General features: G+C 38.5%; 1 protein-coding gene across 4 annotated transcripts in view; it reads left to right on the forward strand.

The window, feature by feature from the left end:
• The window catches only part of VPS41 (VPS41 subunit of HOPS complex), a 175,983-nt gene that overhangs the window by 61,479 nt on the left and 94,448 nt on the right, over window positions 1-20,056 (forward strand). For all 4 annotated transcript variants that reach the window (XM_082692551.1, XM_082692549.1, XM_082692550.1 and 1 more), the window contains exon 5: window positions 12,765-12,839. In XM_082692551.1, coding sequence (XP_082548677.1) covers window positions 12,765-12,839 — 75 coding nt within the window. The remainder of the gene's footprint in view (window positions 1-12,764; window positions 12,840-20,056) is intronic.

The raw sequence follows: 20,056 nt of genomic DNA on the forward strand, positions 1-20,056 counted from the left end.
GTTGTAAACGGCAGGATTTTTTTTTTAATAGCTGAATAATATTCTATATATATATGGAATATATAATAATATATAATATACACACATGTATGTATATATACACATATATGTACACATACATAAAAATGTGTATATATGTGTGTATGTGCATATATACACATCCCCTCTGTGTGTGTGTTTGTGTGTGTGTGTGTGTGTGTGTGTGTACATACATTCATCTGTCAGTGGATAGTAAGGTTGTTCCCATATCTTGGCTGTTACGAATAATGGTGCAGTGAACATGGGAGTACAGATCTCTTTAAAATCATGCATTATTACCTTTGGATTTATACCCAGAATTGAGATTGCTGGGTCATGTGATAGTTTGAGTGTTGATTTTTTTGAGGAGTCCCCACACTCTTGTCCATAGGAGCTATACCAACTTACATTCCCAGCAGCAGTGCACCAGGGTTCCCTTTTTTCCACATCCTCACCAGCATTTGTTAGCTATTATAATAGCTTTCCTAACAGGTGTGATGTGATAACTCATTGTGGTTTTGATTTGCATTTTCATGGTGATGAGTGACATGGAGCACCTTTCCTGTACTTGTCAGCGATTTGTCTCTGTTCTTTGGAGAAATGTCAGTTCAAGTCCTCTGCCCACTTTTTTTTTAAGATTTTATTTATTTGAGAGAGAGAGAAAGAGAAAGAGAGTGAGCCTGAGAGGGTAGACGATCAGAGGGAGAAGCAGACTCCCTGTGGAGCTGGGAGCCTGATGTGGGATTTCTAGGACTCCTGAGCTGAAGCAGTTGCTTAACCAACTGAGCCACCCAGGCACCCCCTCTAACCATTTTTAAATCAGATTGTTTTCGTGCTGTTGAGTGGTATGAATTCCTTGTATATTTTGCATATTAACCCTGGATTAGATACATGGTTTGCACGTAGTGCCCTCTGTTCTGTAGGCTGCCTTTTTCATTTTATTGATCGTTTTCTGTGCTGTACAGAAGGCTTTTAGTTTGATGTCATTCCACTTGCTGAGTTTTGGTTTTGTTACTTGGTGCTTTTGGTGTCATGTCCAAAAAAATCATTGCCCAGACTGTCATAGAAGATTTCCCCCTATGTTTTCTTCTAGGAGTTTTATGACTTCATATCTTACCTTTAAGTCCTTAATCCATTTTGAGTTAATTTTTGTAAGTGGTATAAGATAGGGGTCCTGTTGTATTATTTACATAGGAATATCCAGTTTTCCCACCATTTATTAAGGGGACTGTCCTTTCATCATTGACTATTCTTGAAATACTAAGTGATAGCATGGGTTTATTTCTGGGCCCTTGATTCAGTGTCCACGTTTATGTCAGTCCTATACTGTTCTGATCAATATAGTTTTGTAATAAAGCTTGAAATCAGGAAGTGTGAGGCCTCAGCTTTTTCTTTCTTAGGATTAATTTGATTATTTGGAAACTTGTGGTTTCCTATGAATTTTAGGATTTTTTTTCTATTTCTGTGAAAAAGAATTTTTTTTGAAAGTATAGATTTATAATTGGTCAGTAGTTGTTTGTAGAATAAAGAATATTTCAGCCACATTATCATACAAAATTTGAAACATAACTTCTATGAGGTTGTGCCTCCTTTCTCCATTACTCCTTCCATTTCTTCAGAGTGGAAAACAAGGACTTTGTAGCTTTTTAAATTTTCCAATTATTTCCCAAATTGGAATGAATTTGCTGCTGACAAAGCGTTTTTCTTCCACCCGCAGAAACAGCAGCTTCTGTTAAAAGCTGGATTATCACATCAAGAAGCTCGAATTAGGGCGCCTGGATGGCTCAGTGGGTTAAGCCGCTGCCTTTGGCTCGGGTCATGATCTCAGGGTCCTGGGATCGAGTCCCGCATCGGGCTCTCTGCTCAGCAGGGAGCCTGCTTCCTCCTCTCTCTCTCTGCCTGCCTCTCTGCCTGCTTGTGATCTCTCTCTGTCAAATAAATAAATAAATCTTTAAAAAAAAAAAAAAAGAAGCTCGAATTAATGTAGTTATTAAATCTTAGAAAGATAGGATCATCTTTAAAACCTCGCAAGCATACACTTTCCTTGCATACTCTGTTTTAACCATGGAATGCTGCGTAGTTAGTATCGTGGGGCAATGAGTGCCAGATTGGGACTGTCAGTTCTTCTTCAGCTATTCAAGCCTGGTACTGAGTATTGAAACCCTGAGATGAAACCTGAGAGCAACGGAGACAATTTGGGAGTTTATAGCTAAAGGTTAGGTTGTTCTGGCCATAGAGTAAGTCAGAGAGAAAATAAGGGTTTGTTTTGTAGATGTGTAGAAACCCCTCAAGTAGATGTATTTTTCAGAGACTTCTTACATCCAGCTGGAGGTCTTGCTCACCTCGGGGTGTATCATCAGGGGAGAGTAAAATAAGCAGTAAAAAGAGCTTTTCCCAAGTATGAAAGAACAGGCGTTTGCTTTTCACACGTGTAATGTAAGTGCAGCTTGCTCTCTAAGTGTGACTACAGAGCATGAGGCTGCCTGGGCGGCCATGTGCATGTTGGGATTGCTAACTAGCGGATCTCAGAGAACGAAAGGGAAATCCATCTTCCTTCTTACTCATTCCGCTCCGTGTCCATGGGGATGCAGCATTTGTGAAGGAATCAATTATCCATTTGTTAGTCAGAGGAGCCTTACAAATTATACATTAGCAGATTGATTCCTTAGGTTCGCTGTTGGGGGACCGATAGCTTAAGGTGGGATGATGAGGAGCGTCGGGGGAAAAGAAGTTGCCACAAAGAACACCATTAAAAGCAGCTTTCGAAATGACCGTGAATTTATTCCTAATTGAAGAGCTGACATAATCCATACTAAGTGTATTTATTTCAGGCATTTTACATTAGGTAATTGATTATCACATGAGGTGTACATGTTGGTAATTTTGCCTTTTCTTTAAATTTAAGAACTTGAGACCACCTGTGGTGGACTTGGGCTTAGAAGGTATGGGCCAGTCCGCACCCCCTCCTGCTTAGTCAGGCCTCTTTTTTTTGTTCCATTAAGGAAACATTTTTGTATGTTCTATAGTGTCAGCTTGACATTATTGATTTTTGAACAAACTCACTTATATTGTCCAGAATTCCAAACATGTCTCCATTAGGAATAAAATTGTAGCTAATGGAAAATACAGCTGAGGCCATTTTTCTTGGGTCTTTTTTTTTTTCCTCGGGTCCCTTTTCTTGTTTACATCTACTCCAGTATCCCAGCTTGGCAGATACACCCCGTAAATTCTGTGCGTAGAACAGGCAATTAGATTCCACATGGAAGAAAGATGGACTCCTGCACTACAGTTTCCCTCCTTACCCTTTCTCTTTTTCCCATTCATTTCAAGTATGCAGAAATGGCAGAAATGCATAAGGCATTTCTTCCTTTTTCTGTGAGGACCTGTGCCAGACCTGCTTCTTGTGCCATTGACAGCTGCCATGCTGAAATCCTGTTCTTTATTTGTTTTTTATCAAATATTACGGAACTAATAATAGAAACTGATGTGCGTAGTGATGACACTCCGTTGTCACTTGAGGTAAAAATGGGTGCTGCGCGTCCCCAGAGTGATGGCTTTGACAATTAAGATAAATTTTGCTATCTTTTTGGTTTTAAATTAAAAAGCTGACTACATAATCATGTAAAAATATTTATCTTTGGATTAAAAACAAAATAAATATATGCTTTAGAAAATGAGCAAAACATAGAAAAGGACAATCTAAACAATAATAGTATCTCAGCATCCAGATAAAACCAGTGCTAATGTTAGAGTATCTACTTCCAGCCACATATGTTATGTACAGATGCCTGTAAATACAGTTGTATTTATAAACCCTAGGTGGGGTTTACTGAGAGCTAGCCGAATTGTGAGAGTTAAAGGCACAGTCTTCCAGAGGATTGAGTTTGCTGAAGACTTCCAACACCAATTACAAGATCTGCAAGTTCCCAGATACACTCTCGTGGTTGATAATTAGTTAGAGACCTCAGAGAACTCACTGAAAGTTATTATATTCAAAATTACAGTTTATTACAAGGAAGTGATACAGTCAACAAATCAGCTAAAGGAAGAGACCACATAGGACAGACCCTGGGATGCAAAATTCCGTTGTCCTCAGGACGCATTACCACCGGGCCTACATGTGTGACAACGCAGGAAGCTCCCATTGCTGTTCAGGATTTTTACAGGGGATCTGTTATGTAGGAATGATTGGTTGACAGGTTGGTCGATATGCATGACCCAAAGCCCCCACCTGCAATCACAGGGTTTAGTCTTTCTGGCATGGCCCATTGAAAGACTGTGAGGTCTTTCACCTTTAAGAGACATTCCTATCAGGATAGATTATCTCCCGGAAACCAAGGGTAAAGACCTGACTTCTCTTGGATTAAGTCACACTCTTTATTTTTTTAAGATTTATTTGAGAGAGAGAGAGAGAGAGTATGTGTGCACACACATGAGCAGGGGGAGGACAGAAGGAGAGGGAAAGAATTTCAAGGAGACTTCCCAAAGAGTGTAGAGCCTGACTTGGGCTCCATCCCGTGACCCTGAAACCATGACCTGAACCAAAATCAGGAGTTGGACATCAAATCAGCTGAGGTACCCAGGTGCCCCAAAGTCAGATTCTTTATTATATAATACATTTTTTAAACTTAATATTTTTGTTCTTTTAATTTTCATCATTTATATTTGCTTTTAGAAATTTAAGTAATTTCTGTTTCTTAGTATCTTACAAAAGAAACCTGCTGTGGAAAGCATCTTTTCAAAATAATTTTTTTTTGAGATTTTATTTATTTATTGACAGAAATCACAAGCAGCCAGAGAGAGGGGAAGAAGCAGGCTTCCTCCTGAGCAGAGAGCCCAATGCAGGGCTTGATCCCAGGACCCTGGGATCATGACCTGAGCGGAAGGCAGAGGCTTTAACCCACTGAGCCACCCAGGAGCCCCAATTTTTTTCTTTTTCTTTTTCTTTTTTTTTTTTTTTTTTGGTTATTTTAAAGATTTTATTTATTTCAGAGAGAGAGAACAAGTGAACGAGTTGGGGGTAGGCAGAAGGAGAAGCAGACTCCCTGCTGATCAGGGAGGTGCAGGACCCAGTCCCAGGACCACAAGATGATGACCTGAGCCGAAGGCAGACCAACTGAGCTCTCCAGGCACCCCTCTTCTTCTTGTGTAAAATAGGCAATACGTATGTCTTTTGAAAGATTTATTTTTTTTATCTCAGAGAGCACTGGGGTTAGAAGGGGGAAGAGGGAGAGAGAATCTTAAACAGACTCCACACTGAGTGCAGAGCCCAAAGCAGGGCCAGTCTCACAGCCCTGCTTAACCGACTCTACCATCTAGGTGCCCCAGAAAATACATATTTTAAAGATTTTTGATACACATGGCCAAATGATCCTTAGGAAAGTTTCTCCATATTTGAATTCCCACCAGTAGGGGACAAGGAGTGTCTCTTTGGGAACTTCTTTGCCAAAACTAGATACTTAAACAATCTTTGCCAATTCCATAGGCAAAATCTCTTGTTTATTTATATGTTATTTGTTATTACTAAGATTGACTCCTGTTCTTGTTTTAACTATAATTTGTACTATTTCTTTTGGGAGTTGACTGTTTTACTTGGTTTGAGTTACATGAATATGAAGTCCAAATATTTCAAAAACTAAAGAAGAATAAGCTGTAAAGTTCTTTGCAATGTACATAACAAGAGGTAAATATTCCTAATCTTTGATTGATCTCTCATGAATCAGTTTTAAAATTATGGACATCCCAATAGCTAAATAGTTTCTTCCTCTAGCTGGATTCATGCTTAGAACTTATAGTTTAAGGTTGTTATTTTTACTGATGTATTAACTGGATTTTCTCCAATTTTATTTGGTGTAACTTATGAAATATAAAATATTTGTACTTTCGCATTAAGATAGGGAAAGGAAAGAGGTAGCAAATAAACATGGGCTAAATACCTCATCTTCTAAATGAGTCCGTGTATGCCATTGCACTGATTTGGAGCGAGAGATAATTCAAGTATAATTCCTGAAAATTTTTAAGTGATACTAATAGAATACAAATAGAATGAACAGCATTTAAATTGTCCCTAGATAGACAAAAGAAGTTGAGTAATATAGCAAAAAGACAATAATGGAATAAGGAAACATTATTCTAAAAAGTATAAAATACTTTACTGTTACTAAAAGAAAAATATCCTCAGCTTTGATATGAAATAAATATTAAGCATATTGGCAATAAAAATGCAAGAAAAGTAGAACTTAAAGCAAAAGAGAATTAGCCAGCAGACCACATATTATATTGACTACATTTAGGGGTAAAAGGAAACTTTTTCATACCTTTGATGTACCCAATTATAGGGGATCTAATATCTAGACCAAAACTTACTTGAAATGCAGGAAGAAATGGGCAAAACCGCAGTTGTAATGGGAAGTTTTTGAAACATGTTTCTATCAGTCTTTGCTAAGTGAAGAAGAGAGCAGGATATATAGAAAGGATATGTAAAAACTAGATAATAAAAATAACATTAAAAATATGTGTATTTTGAACCAGAGAATACGTGTTAGTTGGAAATGAATAGCTTAGATTTCAAAGAACAATTTTTTAAAAATATACGAACCACATTTTGGACCACAATTGTAGTTACACTAGAATTTTATTAATAACTAGATAAGTAACCAAATAATGCTGTCACCATTCTTAGAAATAAAACCAAATTCTACTTTTCTCAAAGAGGAAATAATTATTGTATTATAATTATTTTTTGGCCTCTAATTTATGACCAGTTTACATAATTAAAGGTAAATGCCGGACACTTGATTATTTTATGGTTACTAGATGAGCAGTAACAACTAATGCACACTATATTAATGTCAGGAAGTTAGAATAAGATCATCAAAATTGTTCTAAGCCAGAAAGGGAAAATTAATATACAATAATAAATTAATAAAATAGAAAACATTAAAAATGAATTTTCAGGGGCACCTGGGTGGCTCAGTGGGTTAAAGCCTCTGCCTTCGGCTCAGGTCATGATCCCAGGGTCGTGGGATCACCAGGGAGCCTGCTTCCCTTCCTCTCTCGCTGCCTGCTTCTCTGCCTACTTGTGAGCTCTGTCTGTCAAATAAATAAATAAAAATCTTAAAAAAAAAAAAAAAAAAGATTTAAAAAAATTTTTTTCATCTCAAAAATATGAAATGCAGTATTTTCTGGGAAAACCAAGATGACCAGAACAGAATGAGAACCTTTGAGTTCCTAGACAGTCATGGAGGGAAAAAATGTGATCTAAGAAATAAGCCACCGAAGGTATTAACCCCAGACGATTTCATGCACAGGCTCTTTTTAATTTTACCTTAAGTTTTTTAATGTTTATTTTTATTGTGAAGTACAACTTGACAAGGCACATAAAATATTCAGTGAAACAGTGGTTATGATGCAAACCATCATGTAACTAGCATTCTATTGAGAATAGATGGTGTGAAATCCCCCTCTGCTCAAAGTCGCCTTAAAGGGACCCCACTGCACTGACCTTTATAACTGAAAGTGCTTGGCTTTTCTTTTTCATTTTCTGCCTTCTCTGTGTGCCCCCTCTGCGCTATCATAGAATTTTGCCTATTTTTGTATGTTGTATAAACAGAATCCTGTTATACATACCAGGAAGGAGAAAAGGGTACTTGCAGACATTGCCACTACTGGAATAAAATAAAGGGTAAGACCGCTAAGGGGAAAATTATCAAATTTTATTTGGAGATGTTAAAGAAGGTCTAATACATGGAGAAATGGATTAGAAGAGTCAATATTGTAGAGATATTGAAGGAAAAGCTTTCAACATTTCACCATTAAGTGAAAATGAGGACTTTTCATCCCAAGAGTTTTTACCAGGAATGCCAAGAGGTAGGTTTTGGGTTTTTTTTTTTTTTTTGTTGTTGTTGTTTTTACCAGGAATGGTGTTGAATTTGATAGCTTTCTGCAACTAATGAGATGATCTTTGGATATTCTTCATTTATTTTCTTAATGCAGAGAATTATATTAGTTCATTTCCCTATATTATACCAACTTAGGATTTCTGGAATAAACTAGGCTTTTCTGTATATGCTGACTTTATTAATATTTTCTTTAGGATGTTTCCATTTATGCTCATGACCAAGATTCACTTGTACTTTTCGTTTCTCATAATATCCTTGTTGAGCTTTGTTATTATAAGAGTATGCTGGCTTGCTAAAAAGATTTGGGAAACATATCCTTTCTGTTCTGTTCTCTGGATGAATTTGTGTGTGATGGGAATTTTTTATTCTTTGAACTGTCATGAATTTAGTATTGCAGTGAGTGAATTTGGCAGTGAAAAAGTTAAATAAGTAAAATACATAGTAAGGTAAGTAGTGGTAAGTGCTGCAGGGGAAAAATAAGCCAGTAAAGGAGTTGTGATGTTTGGGTAAATGTTGAAATTGTAGGTTGGTGGCCAGAGAGCATTGCTAAGATGACTACCTGTGAAGATTTGGCAGAAATGCATCTTGGGCAAACGGGTGCAAAGGCTCTAAGGCAGGAAGACAGCAGGGAGGTCATCATGGCTGGAGGAGAGAGAACAAGGCAGAGTGAAGATGAGGGGAGAAGTTGGCGGGAGGGCTAGAACCAAATTGTTGAGGACTCTCAGCTCATAGTAAGAACTTGGGGTTTGCTTCTGAGTTGGGAGACCATTGGCAGATTTTCAAGCAATGGCATTGTCTGGTCAGTCTGTTAACAGTATCTTTCTGCTGATTTTTTGGGAACACACTTCTTGGAGAGTGACTAGTTATGAAACTATTAGGATGATCCAGACAAGAATGATGGTGGCTTGGATGGCAGCTCTAGAGCTGGTGAAAGTGGTCAAAGTCTGGATAAATTTGGTTTACGTGATGGTAAGAATTGCTGGCAGAAACACAGTAGAGTGTGAAGGGAAAACAGAAGTCAAGGATGGCTCCAAGGTTTTTTGCCCTGAGCAGCCAGAAGAATGTAGTCATCTGTAACTGGGATCAGGGAAACATTAAGAAGGGCTCTTTCATAAGGGAGCATTGGGATCTTGGATTGGGATACACTTTAGCTGAGATGCTTGGTAGGCATCCAAGTACATCTGTAAAATAGGCAGTTCTAAATATTGGTCTGAAAGAGGGAGAGGCCCAGTCTAGAGATAAAATTTAGCAGTCAGTTCATGGCTTGGAAGAAAATAACCAAAGGAGAAAACACAGATGTTAGACTGAACCATGAAATATAGAAATCAGGATATTGGGAGAATCTGACCAAAGACACAGAAAGGGGAGCTGGAAATGTCAAAGAAAAACCAGACAAGTGTGGTATCCTGGAAGCCAAGAGAAGGGGAGAGTTACCAGCAGTGTTACATCCTCCTGTTAGTTAAAGCAAGTTAGGCTTGAACACTGACCACTCTATTTAGCAACATGAGGGTTATTTCATCTTTAACTTCACACAGAATACATCTTTAACTTCACAAATCCTGAGAAAATCCAAGGAAAGTGTGGAGAACTATGGCTTGGTCTTGCCTTTTACCAGAAAGAGAACATACCATGTGTATTATAATTAAGTCAATGATGAATTGATACAGCAACGGACAAAGAGACCACAGTTGAAAACCCAGAAAGATATCTGAGGTGAATATTTATTATATGACAAACAGTTCTCTTCAGAAGAAGGATGGATTATTTAGTAAATGGGGCTTCCCCAACAGGATATCCATTTGGGGAAAAAAATAAGTCCCAAAAGTATTAAAGACTTTAACATTAGAAATAAAGCAATAGCCGTCTTCCAATTTAAAAAAAAAAAAAAAAAAAGACCACATACAATGTCCGGGTGAGGTATTGTACCAAGACCTCATACCCTAAAAATAAAAAGGAAATTAACAAGAAAATGACAAACATGTCCATAGAAAAATGAGTATGAGCTGTCTGCAAATAAGCTCAACTGCTTGAGCAGATTAATTGACCAACAGACTTGAGAGAAATGCTTATGTTTATTAGTAGTCAGGGAAATAAATCAATGAATATTGATCTTTGGCAGAAAAAAAGTAAAGAAGAAAAAATTCTGTTGCTCACAGAGATGTGAGGGAAAGAGGACTCTCAAACCTTGTAGATATGCTTTTCCCTGTAACATTGCTAATGTGGTGGTACAGATTCTACTGAGGGAGGAATTCGTTGTAATGATAAAGAAGGACTGCATTCAGAGGTGGGGCTCAGTTTTGTAGGCCTGGAACAGCACTGTCCAGTAGAACTTCCTGCAATGGGGAAAATGTTCTGATTCATGTGCTGTCTAATACCAGATGCTGGTCACATGTGGCGTACTTTGATTTTCTTCAGTTTTTGATTCATACGCAGAGACTGCCATGTTAGACAGGACAGGAAAACTCAGCATTGACAGGCTATGTATCCCTATTAAAATGTAATTTGAGATAAATATGTTATATATATAACATATTTATATATACATATATATATATTATATATAACCATACACACACACACACCCCAAATATAACCAAGATACCTTATAGCCATAATCTATGCTTATGTAATCTATATAAATAGTTAAATTACAGTCAGGGGGTTATATTTGCTAGAGTAAATGGGTATTAAAATGTTATTTGATGAACAAAATGATGAGCATTAGGAAACTGGTCCCAGAGGATACTCAGTGAGGAAAGCATTTATCCAAAGAAGACACAAAAGCTGAGCATTCAGGCTTCTCAGCCAGGAGTCCAGACGCGCTGGCCTCACTGCTCTCCCAGTTCAGCTTGTATTTTGTTTTGCGTATTCCTTGCCACCCATTGTCCATCACGCTCCCTGTGCTAGGCGCTGTCCCCTGCTCTCTAGGTTGGACCCCTGGCACTTTCTCTTTTGTTATTCTCATCCCTGGACTTTGGTTTATTCCCCTGTAAAAGGGATCAAATATCTATCTACAAGGTCCTTTCCCCTTTTAACGTTCTAGAAACTTTTAAATTTTTTTTTACTTATTTGAGAGCAAGGGAGAGCATGAGTGGGGGCAGGAGGAGAGGGAGAAGCAGACTCCCCGCTGAGCAGGGAGCCACATTCGAGGCTGGATTCCAGAACCCCAGGACCCCGGGATCAAGACCTGAGCCAAAGGCAAACACTTAAACCAATGAGCCACCCAGGCACCTCAACATTCTAGGAACTTTTAAGGAGATAAGGTTCCTTTTCATAGACTGCATTTCAGGAGTGTTGCTGGTGCAATGACCAACATGAGGAAGGGCTCTGGGGTCAGCTGTCTCACCCTGCAACGGAGGAATTTCTCTCAACAGCATGTCCGTGGGTGGCCTTCTGAGGTCTGGGAGTCTTGGTCTGCCCTAACCTTTGGTTACTAGCTCTGAGATACTTTCCACTGAGAAAGGAACATTCCATTTTGTATTTTTCCATTAATCCTTATCAACAAGCCAAATTATCTTAAAGTTAGATACTTTATTTTATTTTTTTAAAAGATTTTATTTATTTATTGGACAGAGAGAGAGATCACAAGTAGGCAGAGAGGCAGGCAGAGAGAGAGGAGGAAGCAGGATCCCCACTGAGCAGAGAGCCTGATGTGGGGCTCGATCCCAGGACCCTGAGATCACGACCTGAGCCGAAGGCAGAGGCTTAACCCACTGAGCCACCCAGGCGCCCCTAAAGTTAGATACTTTAAAAAACTAATTTGGAGACTCATGCCATAACTGATGAAGGCTTTTCTTTTCCATGCTTAGTTCTATCATGTTTTGTGTAAAAGAGTAGGAAAGCGCCATTATTTAGGAAGAGAATAAAAGCTTGTCATTTTTTAGTGTTGTCATCATTTACCAGTCTTGACTTCTATTGGAAAATCCACCTATTTGAATGTTTTAGTAGGTAAACAGTTGGCTACATAGAAAACGAGGAAGCTGTGAAAAATAATAAAAGTCCTGTTGTTTATTTATGCTTGGGAAAATACATTCAAAGTAGAATGCCTGGTTTCGGTCTTGACAGACTTTTTTTTTTAAACATCTATTTATTTATTTGACACAGAGAGAGAGAGAGAGATCACAAGTAGGCAGAGAGGCAGGCAGAGAGAGAGAGGAGGAAGCAGGCTCCCCGCTGAGCAGAGAGACCAATGCGGGGCTCGATCCCAGGACCCTCAGACCATGACCTGAGCCAAAGGCAGAGGCTTTAACCCACTGAGTCACCCAGGTGCCCCAGTCTTGACAGATTTTTAAAATTTGATATTACTAAAAAGAAGAGGGATAACAAATTAGTGACTATCAACCACGCCCTGTACATTTTCCCCCAGAAAGTACTAAGCATAAAGTTTAAATTCAACGTCAATTTAGTGATTTATGAGAGAAGAATGTACCAAACTGGAACAGTCAAAATTTTTCTTTGCCTCGTGATTTTTTATTTTTGGCGTTTGTTATGTTCTTTAATGGATTTGGTTTGGAAGGAGTTTTAGGAATGGGGAATAAATAGAAGAGAATACATAAAAAGGAATATAACCTGTAACAAAAATAACATTTTAGGTGGGACTTGAAGCTCATGCAATACGTAATTTGGGGGGAAGTCTTAGGTTTCCAGGTTTATTACGTGTGTGAGAGCAAAGCTGTACTTTACCATTTTCATTTCCAAAAACCAAATATGTCTTAAACTCACACATCCAAACTAATAGACATTTTTCTCACTGAAATATTACAAAGAGCCAAAGCATTTAGTTGTTGATGTATATATTTTCCTGAAGTTTTACATGTTTGCTTGTTTGTTTGTTTGTTTGACTAGAGTCCCGTGAAGATAAATCAGATTAGCCTGGATGAGAGTGGAGAGCACATGGGTGTGTGTTCGGAGGATGGCAAGGTATGGCAATGACATGGGCATGTGGAAAACACGATCTGGTTCTGAGGCCTGGGATGGTCTCCAACTCCAGGGGCTTGGAAACACACCCGGCTTACTGTATACCTGCTTTAGGAGAACCTTGATTATTCTTTTTGGGTATTGGACTCGCTTCCGATTGCTCATAATTAAAGTAAAATATATGTCGCACAAATGTGCCTTAGGAAAAGTAATTACAAGAATGTCAATAAAGTAACTAGTATTAAGCTGATTAACAGCTGTGGCAGGGGGACGTGTCACCTTAATCATTACTGCTGTGCCACTTGTACTTCAGTGACTAGTCTGCAGTCCCTGCAAGACAAGTAGTTTAATGCCTTTCTGCCATAAATCCACAAAATTGGATTTTGTGGGCATGATTTCTGTGGGCCGGTGGTTTTCATTTTCACACAAGTTATGAATGTTTCTCTTGAATTATAGAATCTTTTGATAAGCAATCATAGTTTATCAGAAGAATAAAGTGTCTTACAATGGCCACATTAAATAAATGTAAAATCAATATATGTACAGTTTTCTAAAAACCTGGCACCCACTTCCTCAACCAAGGACATACATCACTTGTGCAGTGTATAACTAACAATTATCAGTGCTTCTTGCTGATGTTGAGCTGTGACATTTAGTGGTTGTGGTGATTGATTTTCCACTTATAAGAATGTCTTTTTTGTTTTTCAGTCGATGGAAGTCTTTTCTAATGTTGGTTTGCAATGATAAAATTCTGATACACAGTGTATTTAAGCTACTTTTCTAAAATAACAGTTCGAGAAAAGTACATTAAGAATCATTACACAGGGGCGCCTGGGTGGCTCAGTTGGTTGGACGACTGCCTTCAGCTCAGGTCATGATCCTGGAGTCCCAGGATCGAGTCCCACATCGGGCTCCCAGCTCCATGGGGAGTCTGCTTCTCCCTCTGACCTTCTCCTCGCTCATACTCTCTCTCACTGTCTCTCTCTCAAATAAATAAATAAAGTCTTTAAAAAAAAAAATCATTACACAATCTTACATATTCCTGACTGAAGAGAGCACATTTCCTAATCTGATTTTGTATTTTTACATGATCTAAATTCACTGGGTCATTAAGATGAGTAAATGAAAAACAATGTGCTCTGTGTAAAAGATTTATACCCATTTGATCTATTAGCAAAAGAAAAATGAAGTCCTCTTGACACACAAGAATGCATTTTACATATCTAAGCTTAATGTTGCCCAAAAGGTCCTTTGAAATGGTAGTTGGAACCCTGTGCTTTCCAAAGATCACTGTCAAATTTTACAGTATTTTCTAAAATCCTGAGGTGGACCAGACTATCAGGAAGGTGAGGGAGGAGCCTGGTACATATGGAAATTGAGAATTATCCGAACAATTGAAACCTTTTAGTATTTATGAATTTGTAAAGGAAGGTCATCTTTATTTATTTATTTTTGTCCTTAAAGGTGAGGAATTTGTTCTGGGCTGACAACCAATTTAGTTGAACTAAATTGTTGGAAGAGAATATTCATTTTTCAAATTGGAAAATAATTTTTACTGAAATAACTTCATCAGTGAATTTTCATAACTTTAAATGTTGAATAATTATTATTTGATGTGGCAAAGTGGGATATTTTAATTGTGTCTAGTGTATAATGACCCTCAGATATCACCTGGTATACTTCTTGGCAAATACCTGTTTTCCAATTTAGGCAGATTTTTAACTGCCATATTTTGGTGATACCTGTGATACTTTTTGTTTTTGTTTTTGTTTTTTAGATTTTATTTATTCGACAGAGGAAGACACAGGGAGAGAGGGAACACAAGCAGGGGGAGCAGGAGAGGGAGAAACAGTCTTCCCACAGAACAGGGGACGGGGTGGGGGGGTGCTCTCGTAACCCTGGGATCATGACTTGAGTAGAAGGCAGATGCTTAATGACTGAGCCACCCAGGCACCCCTTGTGGTACATTTTTTAAAACAGTTTTCACATATGTTTTATTAGCATTGATAGAACTGAAAATAGATATTTTGGTGCACATAATTTATGTAAGCTAGCAGTATTGGGAAAATGAGTAGCTAGTATAGAATGATCTGGCAAAGTGGTCAGTAATGATAAAAACACAAAGATTATTACAAAGATAAACTCCAGATATTTAGATCTAATGCATCTTTAAATGGCTGTTGTGATTTTTCTTTCTTTAGTGTATTAAGACCCCTAGATAATATATGTCACCTTCATACATAAGCTAGAATCAATTTAGTGTAGAGTTCAGGGTGGAGATATTTTCTCTTAAAATTTGGGAGATGTTGCTTCCTTTTGTCTGACCTTTATTTTTGTAAACACGTCTGAGGCCAGCATACTTCTGTTCTTTCACAAAACCTTTTAAAAAAAAATTTTTTTTTTTGGTCCTGCCTTGGAGCTTAGAGTAATAATAACAACAACAATAAAACAACAATATACAGCCCTGTAGTTCAGTTTGCTAAGTTATGTCTTGTTCAGGTCTATTTTCATTAATTTTGTCTGGAACACAGTAAGTCCTTTTGATCCATATACTGAAGTATTGTTTTCATTTCAGGAAAGTTTACTTCAGTTCTGATTTTGATTATTGCATCACTTCCATTTATTTTCATTTCTTCAAAGAAACCCAATAATACTTAGGCTGGAGGCAGTTATGGAGCAGAGGCTTATACTGGCTCTGTATTCCGCCTGCCTGGGCGGGATTTCCGCTGCTTCCTCCACTGGGCCCTGGGCATGCTGGGGGGCTGCCTGGGAACATTGCCAGGTGCTGGGTGTATGGTGAGTGCTCTGGGTTTATGTCAGCCGTTTTCACTGCTCACCATTCACTTCTTAACCCATCGCAAACTGGCCTTTCCTCCGTCCTGCATTATTGTAGCTAAACTTTCCAAGGAAAGAGGGTGAATGGATAAGCACCGTTAAACCTTCTCCTTTCAAAAGTATGTATATTGTAAGGAAAACCTGTCATACTGCATGTGTGACGCACACGTGGGCACACACACTGTATGTGCTTTTCTTTCTCATTTTCTGCTCCTCCTTTCTCTGTAGTTAGGGAGTCTCTTGTTTGTTCCCTTTGCTGATTTGCCTTTTTCCAGTCTCCATGTTGCCTCATGGAATAACGTTTTATTCCATCTTGGATATTTAATTTTCCTGAAGTTTTTCTCTTGCTCCTGGCTCTATTTTCATATCAGCCAGATATATATTTAATTTTAAAAATTTACAACTTCCTGTATTTCTTTCTTTTTTTTTTTTTAAGATTTTATTTATTTATTTCATGGAGGGAGAGTGAGCGAGCACAAGCAGGGGGAGCTGCAGGCAGAGGGAGAGGGAGAAGCAGGCTTCCCACCAAGCAGGGAGCCCGATGTGGGGCTCCATCCCGGGACTCTGGCATCATGACCTGAGCCTAAGGCAGATGCTCAACCGACTAGAGCAGCCAGTGTCCCTTTTGTGTGTTAGAGTGCCATGTAGTATATAGTCTAAAGGTTAGGAATGGAATCATGCTGACACATTTTAGCTGTGTGATGTCAGGTACATTATTCCTATCTCTCTGTGCCTCAGTCTGTTTCCTCCTCTATAAACTGGGGATAATGATGGTACCTGCCTCATTAATTATTAGAAATAAATGAGTTAATATTTATAAATTGTTTGGAGTAGTAGAGGAACAGAAGAAACATGTAGTAATTGCTAGCAATCATCAGGTCATCTTTCGGCTCCAGACTCACAGACGTCTTTTCTTAGTGAAGTCACTGAACAGTTTTCCAGTTTTCTTTCTTTTCTGGCTACTAGTAAACATTTTTAAAAGTGTGCTTTTTTTCCCTCTGAGTCATCGGAATTGTATTCTGCAATATCATTTTTACCGACCTGTGTGTGTGTTTTGTTGCTTTTTTATCCATTCTAGAACAAGGAGAAGAGAGAGCTCTTTCTGAATCCGGGTTAGCAAACAGAGTCTGCATCTGATTGCTCTTGGCCCTACCTGTTAGCATTTTGGGTGTTGTGGAATCACCTTCTTCTCTCCACACAAGGGCCCTGGGAAATGAGCTTGATTCCCTCTGACCAGAGCTCATCGGTTAAGACAGCTCCCCCAGTGACATGGGAGCCTCTGGTGCTGCTCCTGGGTCTCTGACACTCTTCATGGGTGGAGAAAAGGAAATCCAGTCCCCTCTGGGAGGGTCTCTTCAGCTCCCACCCCAGATGGAACGGCAGCTTCCATGTTCATTCCTGTTCCTACTTGCCCTTGTTTCTGTTGGAGACTGGGGTTTGAAAGAATGGCCTTTTCGAGGGAAGTACAGCCGGGGAGGTTGTCTGAGCCTCTGGCCACCTCACTCATGGTTCCTTTCCATCAGATGGGCTACATCGCCCGGTTTTCTGGTTGGCAAATACTTAGAACTCCATGCTCACTTGGAGAAGATCTACACCTTCCTTATGGTTCCCTGAGAGCAGGTTTTCTTTACTTCAAGCAGTAAAACATATCACATGCCTTCCGTGGCCCGCACATGGCCCTATGGGTCTGGTGTTAATGAGAAATTTGCCAGGACTGCCATAGATTGGCTGTAAGGGCTCCTGCTCTGAATTTTCTCTTTTTCTTCATTAGGTATTTTTGTGACTAGTTGGGGGAAGTGGTTAGAGGATACCATTTTCAAAAAGACCCCTTCTGTTTTAGCCTTTAATTACAGGTTCTTACCTGGGATGAGATCTTCTTTAAAGCCAGAACTCTCTAGGCAGACATTCAGCAGATTCCTTTCACAGACGAGTATGATATTCACTGACAAAAATGGCAAAATAAATAAAGAGGGAGGGAGAAGAAATAAATAAAAACTGTTTTGGATTTTATTAGCTATGGTGGTATAACTTACAACCAGCTCGTTTGGCCTGTCACATTAGTGAAATGAACCAAAACAGTGCAGATTTTACAAATCACCCTGGTTGTACCAATCAAGTTTATGAGAGCTGTCTTGTGGAAGTTCTAGTGTTTTCCATACTGATGGAAGAAACAGGAATATTTAAAGAAGAGGTTATTCAGTCAAATGTAGCAGTAGGGTATGAACCCAGAACCAAGAAACTAGTCTGTTCACTTTTCTTTTGATTCTGCCTTATTCTACTATTACATCTCCAATATGGGTTTTTTTTTTTTTTTTTTTTTTTTTTAATGTGGGTTCATAGTTTTTAAAGGGGCACTTATCCCTGGTAATTTGTAATTTAATTTCACCATTCGAATCACAGTCCTAATATTTATCTTCTGATTACTGATGCCTCAGTCTTTTTCAGAGGGCTTATACTTCCATTTATTTACATCTCATATACTTTTCCCCACCATAAAAATCACGTAGCTTTTGTTCTTAAAATCACGTTTACCCTCTTGTAGCCAGAAGAAATCTTATCCTTTGGAATGAATAGTCTGCTTCATTTAGTTTCAGCTTTGATCACAGAGTTGCCTAATACAGAGTCTGACGTTCACCTTCCCTTTATTTTGGTAAATATTTGAGGTTTTTGATAAAACATTGAAAAATCCTGTATCATTCCATCATTCCCTTTCTGGTTCCACTTTTCCTACACTTTCTGTAAAAAGATACCTTATTTCCATATTTTAAACTGTCTCATATAATGTTAGTGTGTAAGAGTATATGTGCTGCCGAAGCGAGCACATGTTAGTGTGTAAGAGAATAGTGCTTCTTACAACCTTGGCCAAGTCCTTTATTTTTCTGCAGTATCACCTGGTTAGTAGGCATAATGGTGTTTGCTATCATACCTACCAGTGCTGCTATAAGGACTGCATGAGGCAGGGCAGGATTTTCAGTGATAGCCAGGTATAATTAAATATTTAAATATTTATAATTAAGTAAGTTTTAAATAAATTTAATAAATAATTTAAATACATTTTATTTTTTTAAAGATTTTATTTATTTGTTTGAGAGAGAGAGCTCATAAGTAGGCAGAGAGGCAGTGTCAGGGAGAAGCAGGCTCCCTGCTGTGCAGAGAGCCCGTTGCTGGGCTCAATCCCAGGACCCTGAGATCGTGACCTGAGCCGAAGGCAGAGGCTTAACCCACTGAGCCACCCAGGCACCCCAATTTAAGTAAATTTTAAATGAATTAAAATACCATTCCATCCCACCAGAACTAGAGTCTGGCCATTAGTATCCAGGGATCACATCAAGAATACCTTCAACAGACCTCCTTGGGGAAAATCATATACCCTCTTTGTTACATGTATACACAGTATACCATGTGCTGTTGTTGGAACCCAGAAAACATACTTGGCACAGGATGTAAAAAAATAGTAGTCACAAAATGGTTGCCCTTACAATTTTATCTCTTCATGAATGAATTTGTCTCCAAAAATTGTATCACAAGTAAATTTTCTTCTTCGAACTCGCAAAAATGAAGATGAAAACAAGAAGAAATCAAAAGTCTGACTAGTCTTATAACTACTTAAAAATTTGAATTTGTAATGAAAACTTTCTCACATAGACCCCACCCTGGATGGCTTCACTAGTGAATTCTTACAAAATTAAGGAAGAAATAATACCCCTCTTCTAGAGACTAGAAGAGTTTCCCAAGTGCTGGGAAGTAATTCTAGGTGCCCCTAATATCTCCAAGTATCTGAGAGCCCCTGGAATCTTAAGCTCTGCTGATGAGAGTGAAAATTGGTCAAAACCCCTTTGTGAAATGCTTTGGCTGTTTATTAAATGTGAACAGATGCATAGCCTATGACAACAGTTCCACTCCTACTTACGTACTCTTCACAAATGTGTATCTTAGTGCCCCAAAAGATTTGTAAAGAGTGTACATAGCAGCATTATTTATAATAGCCCCAATTTGGAAACAATCCAAACGATCAACAAAAGGCGGACACATGAATTATGGTACATTCATACGCTGGAATACTATACAACAATGGCAAAGAACCAGCTACTGCTATACATAACAGTTGGGTAAATCTTGTAAGGAAGACGGTGAGTGAAAGAAACCAGTGAAATAATTCATGTTCCTGTGTATATAAAATTCAGACACCAGCACAGTTCATCTGTGGTGATAGACTTTAGAGTAGTGGCTCATTTGCTAGGTGGACGAAGAATGCGAAGAAACACAGAGGTGCTTCTTGGGTTCTAGTTCTTGATCTGGATGGTGTCTGCAGGGATGTGGTTAGGTCATGAAAGTTTATCAAGCTGTAAATTTATGATTTGTACCCTCTGCAATAATGTGTATTA

This window comes from Mustela nivalis, assembly GCF_964662115.1.
Source record: "Mustela nivalis genome assembly, chromosome: 12".
Taxonomy (NCBI): Eukaryota; Metazoa; Chordata; class Mammalia; order Carnivora; family Mustelidae; genus Mustela; species Mustela nivalis.